The following is a 16,968-nucleotide window of genomic DNA, read 5'->3' on the forward strand; positions in this document are numbered from 1 at the left end:
TCAAAGTTTTAACTTGCTAGTTCAGCTTTTGGACAACGTTACTTTAGGTAAAGATTCCAATAGACCAAGTTAAGTTCAAAATTACACGAAACGTGAAAAACCTGTCTATGCATAGAATTGAGCATTCCTAAGGCATCAAATTGGACCGTTATACTCTATTTAGTGTTCCTAGAAGTCTTAACTTGCTAGTTTAGCTTTTGGACAACGTTTCGTTAGGTAAAGAAGCCAACAGACCAAGTTAAGTTCAAAATTGCACGAAACGAGAAAAACTTGTCTATGCATAGAACTGAGCATTCCTAAGGCATCAAATTGGACAGTTATACTCTATTTAGTGTTCTTCGAAGTCTAACACTGTAATTTAGGTTTTGGACAACGTTTCATTAGGTAAAGATTCCAATAGACCAAGTTAAGTTCAGAATTGCCCGAAACGTGAAAAACTTGTCCAGGCATAGAATTGAGCATTCCTAAGGCATCAAAATAGACCGTTATCCTCTATTTGGTGTTCTTAGAAGACTTAACTTGCTACTTTAGCTTTTGGACAACGTTTCGTTAGGTAAAGAAGCCAATAGACCAAGTTAAGTTCAAAATTGCACGAAACGTGAAAAACTTGCCATGCATAGAATTGAGCATTCCAAAGGCATCAAATTGGACCGTTATACTCTATTTGGTATTCTTAGAAGTCTTAACTTGCTAGTTAAGCTTTTGGACAACGTTTCGTTAGGTAAAGAAGCCAATAGACCAAGTTAAGTTCAAAATTGTACGAAACGTGAAAAACTTGTCTATGCATAGAACTGAGCATTCCTAAGGCATCAAATTGGACAGTGATACTCTATTTAGTGTTCTTCAAAGTCTTAACTTGCTAGTTCAGCTTTTGGACAACGTTACTTTAGGTAAAGATTCCAATAGACCAAGTTAAGTTCAAAATTGCACGAAACGTGAAAAACCTGTCTATGCATAGAATTGAGCAAACTCCTCACCCATTCTTCTTCCATTCGCTTCCATTTCACTTGCATTTTCTCACTCCCCTCAATTGGGTTACTCTACATCTCAGGTATGAATCTTTTTCCCTTCCCTCGCATTTTAATTTTGATATTGTGTGCTGCCAATGTTGATTTTTCTTGATAATTGGAGATTTGTTGGAGATTGGCTGTTCGGGTTGATGGAGAATGGCTTAGAAGTGTATGAATGTTTTTGTTTGATCTCATTCAGTCTTTCTTTATACCATATAAGGGAAGCCATTGAGATTTTGCATTCTTTACTTGAATTGTATTCAATGTGCACACAACTTGTTCGATGAAATGTCTCAACCATGTGTGAGTGCTTGGAACTATCACGTTTAAATTCTAATAAGCTCTCGTGACTTGTATGATTGTTTTCTGGCCAATTTGAACAGTTCTTTCACTATTGAAATATGCCCGCACTCAAGTTCTCATTCTCATGCATAACGTGTTTGGAAAATGCCTCACCCAACGTTCTTTGTTTGAAATTGCAAACTCACACACGTTTCTTTGTACGCTCGCATCCATAGTCCCATTATATACATATCTATCATGTTGGGTCGTGCATTGAGTGATTTTGGTGTTTATTTGCCAATTCTTAAATTTTGCGCAAAAATGCTATTGCATGGGGTATTTGGTTAGGTCATGTCCTGAAAATTTATGTGTGGGGGTTTAATTGAGTGCTATTACTACTTTGGAAATGGGTGCCTGTGGGGACTTAAGCATGCTCAATGTGTCGGACCTTGTTGTCTTTGTGTTTTCTCTATTTTTGCATTATGCTCTCAATTGTTTTCGTTTCTTTTGCAGAATGGGATGACGCAAGGCAGCTGAGGCATCCGGTTCCACTACACCCCCACCATCACCCAAGAGAGCGCGGGGCACTAAGAAGAAAACGTTGGCACCTCCGCGTCCTCGGCCTTCGGAGGATAACTTTGCTTCTGCCCGCATTTAGCCAGATTGGCGGATCGATGTTGTTATCATGATCCAGCAGCTGAACTTGTGGGCCAGGAATTATTTACATCGTGCCCAGTTGGATTTCTTATGGGACATCAACCATCTTGCGCTTGATGTCTATTCTACCTTGGTCCGTGCCTTTTACCGCACTCTGCGCACGGTTGATTCCACCGAGGGCGATGACGGTCCCGCACGTTATACTGTGAGAGTACCTATGATCGACCGAGGAGCAGTTTCATATACATTCACTACTGCTGATATTTGTGATGCTCTTGGCTATCCCGCTTCTTATTCAGAGGATCTTCCAATCGGCCCTCCGGTAGACGTGGACCACACCACCATGTTCCACACATTGGTTCCTGATCCAGCAGTCCGGCAAAAGAATAGACATGCTGTCACGAGGGGTTCCATACCCTCTCGTCTATGGATCATTGACAGTATGGTGAAGAAAAATTTATGGCCCCATGACCATAAATCTGAGCGGCGCGGTCCTGCCTTGGAGTTACTCTATTTCTTCCATCAGGAGTGTTGGTTTGATGTTGGTTATTATTTTGTACGCGCCATGCTGCAATGCTCTTCAGAAGTGCGCGAAGGGAAGAAGATGCGGTTGTTCTTTCCCCGGTTGATCACTCGGTTGCTCAAACATTTGGGCCACCAGCTTCCAGCCACCGGAGATGCTAATCCTTTTATTGCTGAGCTTTCAAAGGCCGACTGGAATTTGCGTACTGGCCACCTGCCTCCAGCTGATGATTCTGATGTTGAGCCGGAAAACCCTGGTGCTCCATCCAGTCCTGCGGCTCCACCTCATATTCGTTCTACTGAGGAGCGTTTGGAGGCCATTGAGTTGTTTTAGATAGAAACCCGTGACTAGCTGGCTGCTATTCGTGCTCAGCAGTCAGAGATGATAGATCTTTTGCGCCAGTTGTCCATGCAGTCTACTTCCACCCAACCTGCTCCTGCTCCTGCACCTGCTTCTACTGCGCCTTCCAGAGATCCTCTTCCATCCAGGCGCCGTTCTTTCTGAGCTCTCCCAGGTTGTGTTGTTCCTCTCTTCCCTACTGTGTAGTCATCGTTTGAAACACTGAGGACAGTGTTCACATCCAGTGTGGGGGTGGGAAGGAAACCTTTTATCAGATTATGTTTTCCTTTTATTTTCTTTTCTTTTGGAACTTTTGAATTTTATGGTAGTGTAACTTTTTCTTTGAAATTTTTAGTGTTGCTTTCCCCTTCTATGATGCTTACTATTGATGTGTTCATTGCATTGGAGATGAATTGATGAATTGTGGCTTAGCAAATTGATATTGTTGCTTTTCAAAAACTTGTGGCCAAAGGATCAAATTGAAAACTTTTTGGTAGTGCACATCCATTACTTAGCAAAATGTGGAGACTTGAACCAATGTGAGTTTTGAGCCATTCGTTTCTCAATGAGTGATATAAATCAATTCTATTGTTTTTATTCTGCTCACTATAATATTTGTTTGATCTCATTATTCTTCATCTTGGTTGCTTGCTAAGTACTCATTACATGACATTACATCCAAATCACTTTCATGTGAGAAATTCAATAGTGTTCTTGAAAGATGAGAGTAAGGCCATCTTTGGATCTATAAATACCTTTCTCATCATATCTTATACATGCTATCCATTGCACCCTTTTTGAAGCCAAACACTAGCCTTTTATTCATAGCCAATTTCCCTGCTTCTTATTGTGGAGAAAGAATTATTTATGTTAAATGAGAAATTGGGATGATATATGTTGAATTTCTTTTGGTCATTGAGGGAGTGTGGATGTATGTTATAGTTTTCTTTTGGAAGAAATGTGGGGGTATTGACTGATAGAAAAGTGGAAAAAGGAGCATGCAATTGAATTGTTGTCAAAAAAAAAAAAAAAAAAAAAAAAGAGAGAGACCAATTGCATTTGCATGTGACCCTATATTTTGAATTGATTGTAAAGGAGAAGGAATGATGAAAGAATGGAAAGACAGTGAAGAATGGAGAAAAGTTGAATGACATTTTTTTATATAATGATTCTCCACTTATTCAAAATTTCATACCCTTTGCCCTTCTCTTTTAGCCTTTACCCTACATTACAAGCTTAAAAAGTCCCACTTGATTTTAAGAATACTTTGGATTTGTACACAAGTTTGTGAATGAGGATGTTGGTCAATTGCTTGGTTAAGTGACATCCATTCATGAGATCATTTCATTTGTTTCTTAAGCTTTCATTGCATTATTGCATGTGGGAATTCTGAATTCTTGTTTACAAAATTCCGCCCACATGCACTTGAGAGAAACACTTAGCCACTTCAGTGTGATTGTGCTTGTGAGTGAATATCTGTGAGGCTTGAAGTTGAAGCTAAGAACTTTGTAATGTGCTGTGTTTTCTGCTGGAGTTTGATTTATGATCCTAAGGCTGCTTGACATTTTATAAAGATTACTGAGCTACAATTTTGTTGATGATTCTCCTTTGTCTTTGAATTACTTTCATTCCTGAGATTGTGGGAAAGTTTTTAAAATTTCTGTTCTTCTTGACTCTAGAGTTACTCGAGGACGAGCAAAGATTAAGTGTGGGGGTGTTTGATATGCCAATTATATTCATATAATTGTGCATCATTTTACATGAAATCTTGCATTGTTTTAGAGTTATTTTGGACTATTTATGCCTAAAGAGTGTTTAATTGTGTAATTCAAGTGTAAGGGCGAATATGGAAGAAAATGAGCAAGTTGGAGAGAAAAGAGCCAAGAAGTGAAGACAGAGAGAAAATCCGATCGATCGGCCTGATGGTCCGATCGATCGAACGTCAAGAAAACAGAATCAGATAGAAGAGAAGTCCGATCGATCGGACCTCTGTCCGATCGATCGGCCAGAATCGCGCAAGGATTCTGAAGATTTGCAAAATGACGATCTCTCTCTAAATCCAAATGGTCCCACTCAAAACGGCACAGACTTATTAGATAAAACGACTGAAGAGTTATGAGGGTATATAAGCTTAGATTTCTAGGGTTTTGGGGGACTTTTTGACCTTTGGAGCAAAACCTAGGGTTTTGGGGAGAGCTCTCTACAGCAGCCATTGTTGCAAGCGCAAGGGGGTTAAGGGGTTTTTCCTTCTTTTCTCTTTATTCTTGTATTTAATGACTGCCATTTCTGATTTTATATTGTATTCCTTAGTTATGAGGAACTAATCCTCTAACTAAGGGTCCTAATGGAACCCTTCTTTGAAGATTAAATGAAATTGGTTTCTTGTTCTTGAATCTCTTTTTATGTTGTTGATTTTCTGTGGATATGCTTATTGCTTTCAAATGCTTGATCACCATTTGAATGATGTCTAGTCTAGGTTGAAACCGAAAGGATAAACCTAGGGTTGCAAGAGTCCATAGAAGACATAGGTTGTATGAACTATAGGAATATAGGTTCAAGACTTATGCAATCATTAATTGATTTCCATTATGCTTAAGAGATTTTTGATATGAAACCGAATGTTAGGAATAACAGGGATTCTATTGAAAATACTTTCAGTGTATCTAGGAATAGAACATTGGATAATTTGGGAAATCTATTGTCAACAACTAAATTGAGAAGTGAGAATTAATGAACCAATGGAGTTTAGTTGGATAAGAAGTGGTGAAATTAGGAACCTTAGTGTTTACTTTGCTTGAAACAAAATTTCTGGTTTGTTGCTTTGTTAATCATTTAAGTGTCATTTACTTAGTACTCTTTCAATTTACTTGTTTAGCATTAGGTAAAAACCAAATCAACAATTCGCTTGCCATTTTAGTGTGTTAATTGCTTATTTTGTCATTGATTTGAAATTACCAAAACATCCTTGTGGGACGATACTCTATTCACTCTTTATTACTTGTGCGATTTTGTCCGCTTGCGAATATTTCACATCAGAATACCAGTGTGTTAAAATTAGGTTAAGTGTATTACTAATGTGTAAAACTTATGTCATGTGAGATGTTACGTATGATTTTTCCAACGTCAAAATCACTTGAAGAACGAACGAGATACCTTGAATAATTTAAGGACGAAATTAAGTATAAAAAAGTTTAAGGACAAAAATGAAACTAAGGACATATTTGAGATACCAAATATTATATTTTACAGTGACTTTATATAATTAAAAAAGTAATTAATTATGTGAAGCACGTGTCATAATTTCGTACCATATCCTTGTTTTCACATGAGGTCACATTTGCCAAAAAAAATATGACGTAACATTTAATTTAATTAAATTACAGAATACAATGAATAACTAAATGCAGCATAAAATAAAAGAATTAAAAAATAGCAACTTTTTTTATTTTATATAAAAAAATAATAAAAATAGGAAGTTGCCAATTGCCATGTTAGGTTAGGTATAGGATTCAAAATTAATTCACAACTACTTGTACAATTGCGTTTCACGTGGCATGTTATTGTATTTATTATAATTTATATATAAACAATGTCCAAAAGGCTACAAATCAGGAAATCGTGTTCTTAACGGTTTATTCTTCTCAAAATTGGTTTGTTGAGAGATAATCGAGATTTCAACAAGATTATCTCAAAGAGAGTCCAGGAGAAACTGGGTTATGTTAACTGAACTTTCTTGATTTCTCTCAAGCATGTTTTTACCCGATCTTTCATGCAGAAGCATCAATAGAATGGTTGTCGTTAGTCATGTTCTCACATATTCAAGCATGAAGCATGAAAACCCGCAAAGTGGAGACTACCACGACCTACAAGAGCATCAACATTCTCCTTGAAGACCATTACCTCAGCCATTCAAGCAAGCATTCACAAAACAGTTTTACCACGATCCCCATGACAGAGTTTGTGAAGTAAGTACCAGAGAAGCAGGAGAAGAGACATCATCTCCACTTGATACTATAAAAGAAGAGAAAGAATAACCTACAAGGCACCCCTCGTTAAACACTTACCCAACGTCTTCGATCCTTTATTGTTTTCTTAGGCATGGCTCAAGCCACTTATAAGTTCTTTTCTCGGAAGACTAACCTCAAACCAGCAGCCTTGTGTTCTTTAACTACACACAATTCATTTGGTACAGAAGTCAGACTCGGTGCAAAACTCCTATCAAATCCTTTGGGTTGACAACTTCCCCGGGCACACTTGTAAATTCATCACCTACAACCACAAAACTCCCGTTCCCTAGTGCTGGAATTGTGAGATCTCATGTCCAACATAGAAGATATCCAACAGATACATGTATGAGAATCTGTAAATAAATGAAATTTATTAATTTTATATTCATCTTGATTAATGTGACGTATTAATTTTTATGATACATGAATTTGGTCAATGAATTTGCATCGTTATCAATAATGAATATATAAGGTTATACATTAATATTTATGGTGCATGAATGTGGTCGATAAATTTGATTTTATATTTATGATACTTAAATATATAAAAATCAAAGATTTATTTTTAAATTAATAGGTGACATGTCAAATATGTAAAGACTATTTTTTGAAATTCCGTTGAGAAATATGTAGAGAGTGTTGAAGCTTGTGTGGCCTTATAAAAAATTCATATTGCGCTCTCTAAGCTTCTATGTTAGGTTATAGTATTGACATTGATGATTATAATCTTTAAAAATCTAAAGTAAAAACATATAAATAAGGGACACAGCATATAACAATTCAATGATCCAAAGAAAAAACTCTAATCACTCAACATTGTAGAATTGTCAAAATGAAAGTAATTATTATGAAAAAAATTATACTTTTGGTAATTGAGTCGTAAACTAGATTATCAACCTGTTACTAAGTATTTGGATTGAGGGGTTTGAAGTGAAGGGAAGAGAAGGGGAAGGGAGGGGAGGGAAGGGACGAGAAAGGAAGGAAGAGTATTTTTCCCTCTCATGTTTGGATAAATGAAAAAATAATAGAAAAAAAATTAGTTTAATTTACTAATTTATCCTTGTTTTTATCTTAAAGAATTATGTATAAGGGTAAAATAGATTTTTAACTGAAAAATAACTTAATTAGTCATCCATTCCCACCAAATGATTCCATTTTGGGGAGGAAGGATTTTGACAAAAATTTAATGAAATATTCATTCCAATTCCCTTCAAATCTCTTCCCTTAATCTTTTTCCTAAACGGAAACTATTTTTCCCTTTCCTTCCCTCTAAATCCCTCAATCCAAACACACTGTAAAACTACTATTTACTCCGTGTAAAACACTGATGCAGCTGCTAATAGTAATTGGTTGGTTTATAAAGTAAGTTCATGGTGGTGGGTTGCAAGCGGGGAGCACCAATGAAGCATAACTAGAAATGATAGAAATGTTAAGATTACAAAAATGGTCAAATGAACCCAAAAACATGTAATCCAGATTGGATTTTGAATAACACCACATATTCATAGAAAAACAAGGAAGAGTTGACTTCATCAAATGCTCCAAACTATACGGCCCTTGTACTTCAAAAACCAAACGTCATGCACCAACATATATTCCTTCTTTGACATTCACCAACAAAGAAAGAAAGTAAAGAAAAAAAAAACACAAAATTGTCATAAAGAGTTGAAAAGTTAATCTGCAAACATGATGTTTGAACAGCAGATGAGGATTGACATGAGGAAGAAGGAAGAAAAGAGATCATCATCATCATCATCACCAAAGGGTACTACTAGTAATATTGAAGAAGACAGGCTAGAAATCGTTGATTTGAGTGGCATGTCTTTGGACTCCCTCCCTAATCCTTCTCTCAATCTGGCCACTATTTGCAAACTTGACCTCTCCAACAACAATCTTCAGGTAACCCACAAGCTTTATCAAATCTATATCTGTATAAATATATCTTCTGCATCAAATCTATATATACATATAAAATCTCATTTCAGGTGTAACTCAGTTTTCTCACATGGTTAGTCTCTTGGGTTGAAACCATATTCAACGATATTCGGGTAGAAAGAACTAAAAAAAACCCAGAATAATTGTCTGATGACATAAGGCCAACCAATGCTTGATTTTTCATTGTATATTTTGGACGAGTGTTCATGGTGGTTGAGAAGAGAGGGTGCAGGAGGATACAATAGAGAGATGATGAGATAAGGTTTGATGATTAGCCTAAAACAATTAAAAGAAGAAAAGTTTTGATTATTTTACATAATGAGATGAGGTTTGATGATTTTTTTTGGGTCAGCATTTTGTGGTATAGCAAATAAGTATTTTGTGTTTCAGATAAATTGTCTTCATGTCTTTCATTTGAATTGCTATCCTAAAAAAACATGACAGAGCATACCAGAATCCTTAGCAGCAAGGTTGCTACATGTGGTGGTGTTCGACATACACTCCAATCAGCTCAAGAAACTCCCAAATTCAATTGGTTGTCTGTCAAAGCTCAAGGTTCTCAATGTCTCCGGCAACCTCCTTCGCTTCCTCCCGAAAACAATAGAGAACTGCAGGTTCATACATCAATTCATCACACAATATATATACATATACATATATAATCATATACAGTCTCTATGTGCTAGACTTATGCATACCCTTTCGTTTTTGGCCAACTGATCAGGCTCTTGGAAGAACTGAATGCCAACTTCAACCAGCTCACAATGCTCCCAGACAACATAGGATTTGAGTTAACGAACTTGAAGAAGATCTCTGTGAACTCGAACAAGCTAGTATTCCTTCCGCATTCCCTCACTTACCTCACCTTGCTACGCATACTCGATGCAAGGCTTAACAACCTCAGGTGCCTCCCTGATGACCTTGAGAATCTCATCAATCTTGAAGTGCTCAATGTGAGCCAAAACTTTCAGTACTTGCAATCCCTTCCATACTCTATTGGCCTCCTTATCTCGCTCGTCGTATTGGATGTAAGTTACAACAAAATAACTACTCTTCCTGATTCCATGGGGTGCCTGAAGAAGCTCCAGAAGCTTAAAGTAGAAGGAAACCCTCTTATTTCGCCCCCTGTGGAGGTTGTAGAGCAGAACCTTCAAGCAATAAAGGAGTACCTGATTGCAAAAATGAATGCAGGGCATAGAAGCCCTGCACATAAGAAGAAATCATGGCTTGGTAAGCTAGTCAAGTATGGTACCTTCAATAGCAGATTAAGCGGGAGCCGTGAGGAGAGGGAGGGCTTCATCATGCCCGAGTATCGCTCCATCGACAGCCTTGCTTCGCCCAGGTATATGGGCATGTTCTCACCCCGTAGACTCTTCTCTCCTCGGACTTACTTCATGACTAGATGAGAGGTTAAGCTGCCTGCCCCTCCCTGTTTGCTGGTGTGAGATGTAGTCTGTTTCTGCGTAGTGTGGTTCTGAATAGGATTGGGATTTGGTCACCTCTGCCTCTCTCTGTTATGAAGTTTATGCTGTAAAAACAAACCACCAAGACATGTAGACAGTATGTACTGTCCTTGTATGCAGTTTTTGGGATATTAATGAAGTTCATTTTAAAAACAGAGCAGCTGCTGATCATATAACCAGAAGAAAAAAAAAAGGACAAGAAAACTCCCCGCTTCAATTGTATTTACAACGTCGAAAAGCGATTTAACATATAAGCCAGTGAAGCATAGCTAGTGGCATAATACTAATCACTTATACCTAGATTAATATAATTTTCTTTTACAAAGATTGAACAAGATAAAGCCGCTAATTCATAAATCAGAGCTTTGTAAGCGAAAAAATGAATCAATGATACAAAAAGCTAGGTTAAAGAAACACATGGAAAGAATAATTATCATCTAGTGAGAGAAACTTGTCTTGGTGGAGAATTCTGGGGTTAGACAGATTCCTCTCCGTATCCATCATGACCGTTCTCATCTTCCTTGCTCAACTTAGATTTCGATAATCCTTGTGACCTTGTAGTCAGTAAATTGAGATAAGTGTAACCAGACATACCACCAATAGCTACGAATGCGCCACAGATACTCGTGGTGCCCGGATTGGAGCCAAAAAGATAATAATTTCCGAGAAGCACGACACAGGTTTTGAATTGACCGAGAACAACATGAGAGACTGCAGATGTTGCCCTGAAATATCAAATTGAGCACAAAGCGAATAAGAACCAGATTGCCTACCTACTTTCACATCAACAAGTTGATACCTTATAAATGTAACTACCAATTGCAACAATTCATGCTTAAGAGAGCATCATCTCATATCGTAAGGTTTACAAAGAAATAAATACACTGATGATCATGATTTAGAAAAGGAAATACAGATACATGCTGCAAAGTCAAGGTCAAGATAAAGTTTTTAAAAAAATAGGTTGTGCCATACCAAATGCCAAGCAGCAACCAATCTAAGGTACCAAAAATTGCAAAACAAGGCAGAAACACAAGTAACCGGAGCAATTGTTTTCACTTTTCAGCCACCTAATTTAGCGTTTATCGTCGCCGCACTTCAAGTTCAGATAAAAACATTTTGTGCACTTTCCCGTCATCTATAGCTCAGATATTTGAGAAAGTAAGCACCCAATTTCCAAAAATGACTTCAACAAAAAATGTTGAAACTGAATTTTCCTCTAAATGATAGCATCCTTTTCCAGCAACTGGGTATTTAAGTTTTGATTTTTGTTCAATACTAGTTCTTCCATCCCCTTTTTTAATTGACACTCACATTCCTTAACATAACTTGAATCCACGGTTAAAATGGATCAGTTTTTAAAGACTTCTCAGCATTTGTATTTAGCCACAATCGAAATTGAACCCTACCTAGCTTTTTTACCTGCTAAGCTGAAAACTAAGCATTCAATATCTATCTCACGACCAATAACACACAAAGAAGATACCTGTCATGTGAAGATTATGAAAGCATACATTAATGCTGCATTCAAATTTTCAAACAGGTTTGTTATGCTTAGTTTCAATAATTTCATTCTCTATTCATACACAGCAATAAGACGGCCTCATCAAATCATTCATTCATCACATAAGATTGGTTGCACATGAACTATGTTTACAGGAGTACAAAAAAAGGCAGATTCACCTCACACTGCAAATCAAACTAGATGCAGGACCAATAAGCTAGAAGACCATTGCATCATATGAATGAAGAGGAAAATAACGAGCATGGGACACTGAACAAATTAACTGTTCAAATGACACAAAAACAAAGACAGTACAAGTGGCTACGGGGTTTGCTATGACTTTTTACTATCGGCCAACCGTTACTGAGGCTTTTGCTTCTCTTTGATGCATACGGTTCAACAAAAATTGCAAAAACAAATAAGAATCAACATGTAGGAACGAATGTATATGACCATATGCATGACAAGGAAACTTGGTAAGTTAAAAAAGATTAATCAAACCCCTTTCAATCAAAGCTGCAACCGAAGTTCCAAATTTGATAATGTAAAAGACTGACATGAAACTGACCCAAAAATGAATTCTTGGAATTCCAAACACAACATGACCAGGTTGTAGCATTAAATAATTGTAAAAAAAATGTATAGATGACACTTACCCAAGTGCTAAAGCACCTGACCACTGAAGCAAGAAGCCAAGAACAGCAGATATGAGAATTAGCATTGTGTTTTTGAAGCACCAATCATAGGAGAACACACCAGGGGGATCCAAGAATGGAACCAAAATAACCAGGAAAAATAGTGTGATTGGTGTAGTTTTCCACATCAAACTGTTCAAAAACAAGTTTCATAAAATTAAATTCCTAGTAGATTTAAAGATAAAGATAATCAGAATGAAGAATGAATATGGAAAGGCATGAAAGTATGTAACATACGCCAAGGCCGTCCAGCTCTCCCGCTGCTGTAGACTGGACCAGAGGATTTTGTTTACTGCACTGGGTATAATCCAGGCAATTGCCACACAGGAACCAAAGAGGCTGATTTGCAAATCAGTTACTGTAGCCACACCAACACCAACTGATGCTACGGTAAGCGCCACCACCTGAAATTATAGAAATTGAGGATTCCAAAGAATAGTTCAAGAAGAATTTATGGGAAAGGTTTCCACTTGTTTAGCACACTAGATGCCAAAGCTTGTAAGTTGTAACATAAGCCATACATGGAAAGGAATCCCAATGAGTGACCACTTTGGACAGAATGTTCAAGATCAGAGATATCTAACTCATCTCATCCAATACCACACCAAAACATATGGTTAGAATATGAATAAATGATGTGAAATGCCCTAATCTTAACACCTATAAACAACATACAAAATTATAATTTTTACCAGCCTGAAGATCTAGAACTATAATAAAAGTGCAATATTTACAGGAAGACTTACATCATATATATGTGCAAAATATTATGTTGTTATGAGTTCACAATTACGTCATAAAGTAGTATTGCAAAGAATATAACAGTGTATATCATTCGAAGACATGCATACGGACAAAGCGGACAAGTCTTTGAGATAAAAATTGTTTTCAACTTACGGTACATGACTCATGTTAAAGTTTTTCACCCCAGTTCGCATCTTATGAGCCAACAATTGTGCCAGTGACTTTTCCCATTGGTGTTTGAAGAATCAAACCCTAAACCTCATTAAGTGACCTAACTTAATACCTGTGGCTTTTGCAAGTATGAAGAAGTATCATATGATTGACAAGCTCCAGTATTGATGCTCCTTTTCTCAAAAACCTTACTTAAATTTCTCTCTTGGTGTGTTGAATGATAACAACATCGATTTTAATTAAATTGAACACAAGACGAATTAACAATATCTAATAATTTAAACTGCCTAATTTTTAACTCAAGCCTCACACAAGCAACAAAAGAAAAAGGAGCATACCTTGAGAAAAGAAACTCTCTTTTTTAACCATAGGAATTCCGCCAGAACAATTGATGGTGTAACAGCAATCTTAGCCATCTGGTAAAAACCCACACTATGCGGAGAAAAAAAAGATATTCAACTCAATATTTAAACAGGGCAGCATAATTGTTTTCTTTACAGAAGGGAAATTTATATCTCACCTATTGTACTTCAAGCTGACATTAGCAAGGCCAGTTGACAGAGACATAACAAAGCCAAGAGCAAATAAAGCCAGACTGGTTGATTTTGTTGGAGGAGATGCTGGAAGCACAGAAAAGGCTTTCAAAATGGCCATCAATGCCCAGCTTGTCACATAGTGAATAAAAGTAAGACATATAGGGAAATGGAATCCAACACCCTGAAGCACCTGATGGAACCAAAAGGGTCAACCAAGAAGTCCAACACAAATCCAAAGAAAATGCTACTGGAAAGAACATGTAAGATGGATAATATACATACCCATTTGTTCATAAAAATAATACCAACAGCAACTACAAAGTTGAAAGTTAGAGCAGCAACTGGGCCACATTTACGTTGCTGTTGTCGTTTTGGATTTTCAGACAAGCGAAATTTGTTAAACAGCGATGCTCGGAAGTCTTCCAATGCATGTCCTGAATTGATGCCAGGAAAACAGGAAAAAAGTTAAATCAGTTATAGCAACCGGAGTTGTTACCTATAACAGAATCTGATATTAAACAAGTTGAAGGTGAAGGATGTGAACTCGAGGCTGCAAACATAAAAGAAACAGAGAATTCCAATCCAATCTTTAATGACGCCACTTTACCTATGGTTGTTTTGCCTACACAAGTTCCAATCATAGAATTTGTTGTTCCAGCAAAGTTCAATCATCAATGACATGCCTAGTGCAAAAGTTTTATTGCTCTCGTTCCTAACTCCAATCAAGGGTTCCAAGTGGAATCAATGCAAATTGGCAATGATGTTATTCCCGAAGACACTACTCTTGTTGCTTCGATACTTCAGAATTCAAGGTTGAGTTCATTCCTATGGCTGGATTTGTGAAGATGAATTACTGGAACGAGCTAGTGCCACATCAACATTTATTTCTCCATTTACTCGCCGGAGTCGAGTTTTTGAGGAGAGGGGAAATGATGCAGGAAGCCATTAGTTCTAGCTAGTATTTATCTAATTTTATGTTTTCATAAGTTAGTATATTATTGGGTCTATTTTACCTAAGTTTCTTTTAGTTTTAATGGTAAGGGTATTGCCAGAATTTCCGACTATGTTGGAATTTCGAATTTATTATTAGTTACTTGTTTTATGAGTCTTTTATTAGGTTATTCTGTTAAGTCAACTCATTGTTAGAATTGGAGTCTTATTAGTTTACTTTTTTGGGAATCCTAGTTTTATTTGAAGGAAGTTTTTATGTTATTAGGATTATTAGGAGTCTATATATATGGATGTAATTCAAGAAGGAATAATATGGAGAGTTTTTATGCAAATTTGTTATAGGAGAGATTTCTTACACACTCGGTCAGAGGCTGAGAGGGAAGGAGAGTTTATCCGACCGACCTGAGAGATTCAGGGTGACCTTTTTTAATTCAGAGGTACAAAAATTCTGTTCTAATTTCAGACCTAGGAATTGGGAATTTTTGATCTAGGGTTCTTAATTTTTTTTTTTGGGTCTAATTTGGGGGTTAGGGTTTTGTTTGCTCAATCCTAAACAAATTTACATCAGAAGTTCCACAAACTACATCAATATGTTGCCATTCTTCCCAGTTAGTCTCAAAGAAAATGTCATCCTGCTACAAATAAAGCATCTAACAAGACTGCATTGAATGATACTGACGGGAGGGTAAAAGGCGCAGTCTTGTCCTGGTTGACATTTCTCAAGCTTCAAAAAACTGATGAAGTTTTCTTCTCAAAAACTCGACAGATAGGTGTCCCCTCAAACATGAAAGCAGATGGTCCATTGTTTAAGCCACATGCAGAGAAGTGCAAAATATAAACATAAAACCTTTGTCTCTTCTCCCCAAAATGTCCTACATTGGAAGATCAAGTGCAGGTACCCTATATTCTATCCAGAGGGAGAGAGTCTTCACCGGTACACATAGCTATCACTGGTCCTGAACCATGTGCCACACCATCAGATATTGAATGCCACCCGCCACTCAGAGTACAGGAAACGATTTCACTAAAAGGAAATGACTAGCTATCTCTATGCTAACAAGAGTCGCTTAGACAAAGGCTATTAGGGTTGAGTAACCAACTAAAGCCAAGTACTAAACCCATACCAATAACAGTAGTGGTTAAGCCTAGCTATCCAACAATGAACACTTGAAATACTCCATTCAGAGAATAAAACTCTAGAAAAAAAAAATATTCATTACTGGCACTTTCTGAAAGACGGTTGCATGATTCAAATAAATTAAGTTACACCATAATTCAAATAAATTAGAAAATCTGGGTACTCAAAAACCAAATCAGGAGCGGTCACCAAAGAACATGAAAGCTACACAGATAAATTTACAAAAAAAGCTCTCCATTGGGACTAACGAAGCGCACCATCATTAATCCCAGATTGAACAGAGAGATGGGATCAAAATGCAAAGGGGTTTTTGAGTCCCAAAAAGGCCAAATCAAAGCGTGAAAGAGAAAAAGAGAGAGAGACTCAAGCACCTCTTTCTCCAGCATCACTATCTTTGCGCTTGAGCATCTTCCTCACATCTTTGTTTGCCATGAAATTGAAAAGCTGGCGGCTGTAAAGCATCTCTCTCGCCCTTCTCTCAACTTCTTCACTTCACTCCTCCCTCTCCACTGGCCACTGGGTTTTGTTTTACTTTATTTTACGAAAGACCCGTATTGACATCCATCTCTCTGGCACACCGCACACAATCCAGTGAGTGAAGGAGTGTTTCTGAGTAGCGGATTAAAACAAACCAGACAACCTAAAAGCCGGCAAATTTCCAACTTTTTCTGTATTTAAAAAACACAAAAAAAAAAAAAAAAACGAAAATGAGATGGACGTTGACACGTGGACCGAGGAGACCGTTGATGGCGGAAATTGATAGGTATGGAGAGAGAAATAGACACAGGAAATCACGGCTTCACCGACCCAGAGACAGACAAAAGTGTGTGAGTGTGAACCTTTTTCTTTGTGCGCGTGATTTATATTTTTCCTTTCCTATTCTTTTCTTAATATCGTTGTTTTCAGTTTTCCACGGGTTCTAAAAATATTGGAAATAAGCATAATGCTTTTTTAAAACTATTGATTTTGTTTTTTTTTGTTAAAGTAAAATATATAGTGGGAAATTTCGTTCT

The 16,968-nt window shown here is 37.1% G+C and overlaps 2 protein-coding genes across 3 annotated transcripts; one reads left to right on the top strand and one right to left on the bottom strand.

The window, feature by feature from the left end:
- Nucleotides 1–8,226: 8,226 nt before the first annotated feature.
- Nucleotides 8,227–10,369, top strand: LOC119992532 (plant intracellular Ras-group-related LRR protein 6-like). Its single transcript, XM_038839269.1, has 3 exons — nucleotides 8,227–8,717; nucleotides 9,198–9,367; nucleotides 9,478–10,369. Exons 1-3 carry the CDS (start codon nucleotides 8,505–8,507, stop codon nucleotides 10,157–10,159), a joined length of 1,065 nt encoding a protein of 354 aa, XP_038695197.1. The 5' UTR covers nucleotides 8,227–8,504; the 3' UTR covers nucleotides 10,160–10,369.
- A 41-nt stretch (nucleotides 10,370–10,410) lies between these two features.
- LOC119992531 (nucleotide-sugar uncharacterized transporter 1) lies at nucleotides 10,411–16,614 on the bottom strand. 2 transcript variants are annotated; one of them, XM_038839268.1, is made up of 8 exons: nucleotides 16,327–16,614; nucleotides 15,497–15,773; nucleotides 14,149–14,300; nucleotides 13,851–14,056; nucleotides 13,669–13,762; nucleotides 12,653–12,819; nucleotides 12,377–12,547; nucleotides 10,411–10,941 (listed from the first exon to the last, which is right to left on the bottom strand). In XM_038839268.1, exons 2-8 carry the CDS (start codon nucleotides 15,531–15,533, stop codon nucleotides 10,692–10,694), a joined length of 1,077 nt encoding a protein of 358 aa, XP_038695196.1. In that variant the 5' UTR covers nucleotides 15,534–15,773; nucleotides 16,327–16,614; the 3' UTR covers nucleotides 10,411–10,691. The 2 variants fall into 2 exon arrangements, with proteins under 2 accessions (XP_038695196.1, XP_038695195.1); XM_038839267.1 differs by lacking the exon at nucleotides 15,497–15,773 and having other exon boundaries at nucleotides 16,327–16,611.
- Between the last annotated feature and the right edge of the window lie 354 nt (nucleotides 16,615–16,968).

The sequence above is a fragment of the Tripterygium wilfordii genome, chromosome 23, assembly GCF_013401445.1.
Source record: "Tripterygium wilfordii isolate XIE 37 chromosome 23, ASM1340144v1, whole genome shotgun sequence".
NCBI classification, from domain to species: domain Eukaryota; kingdom Viridiplantae; phylum Streptophyta; class Magnoliopsida; order Celastrales; family Celastraceae; genus Tripterygium; species Tripterygium wilfordii.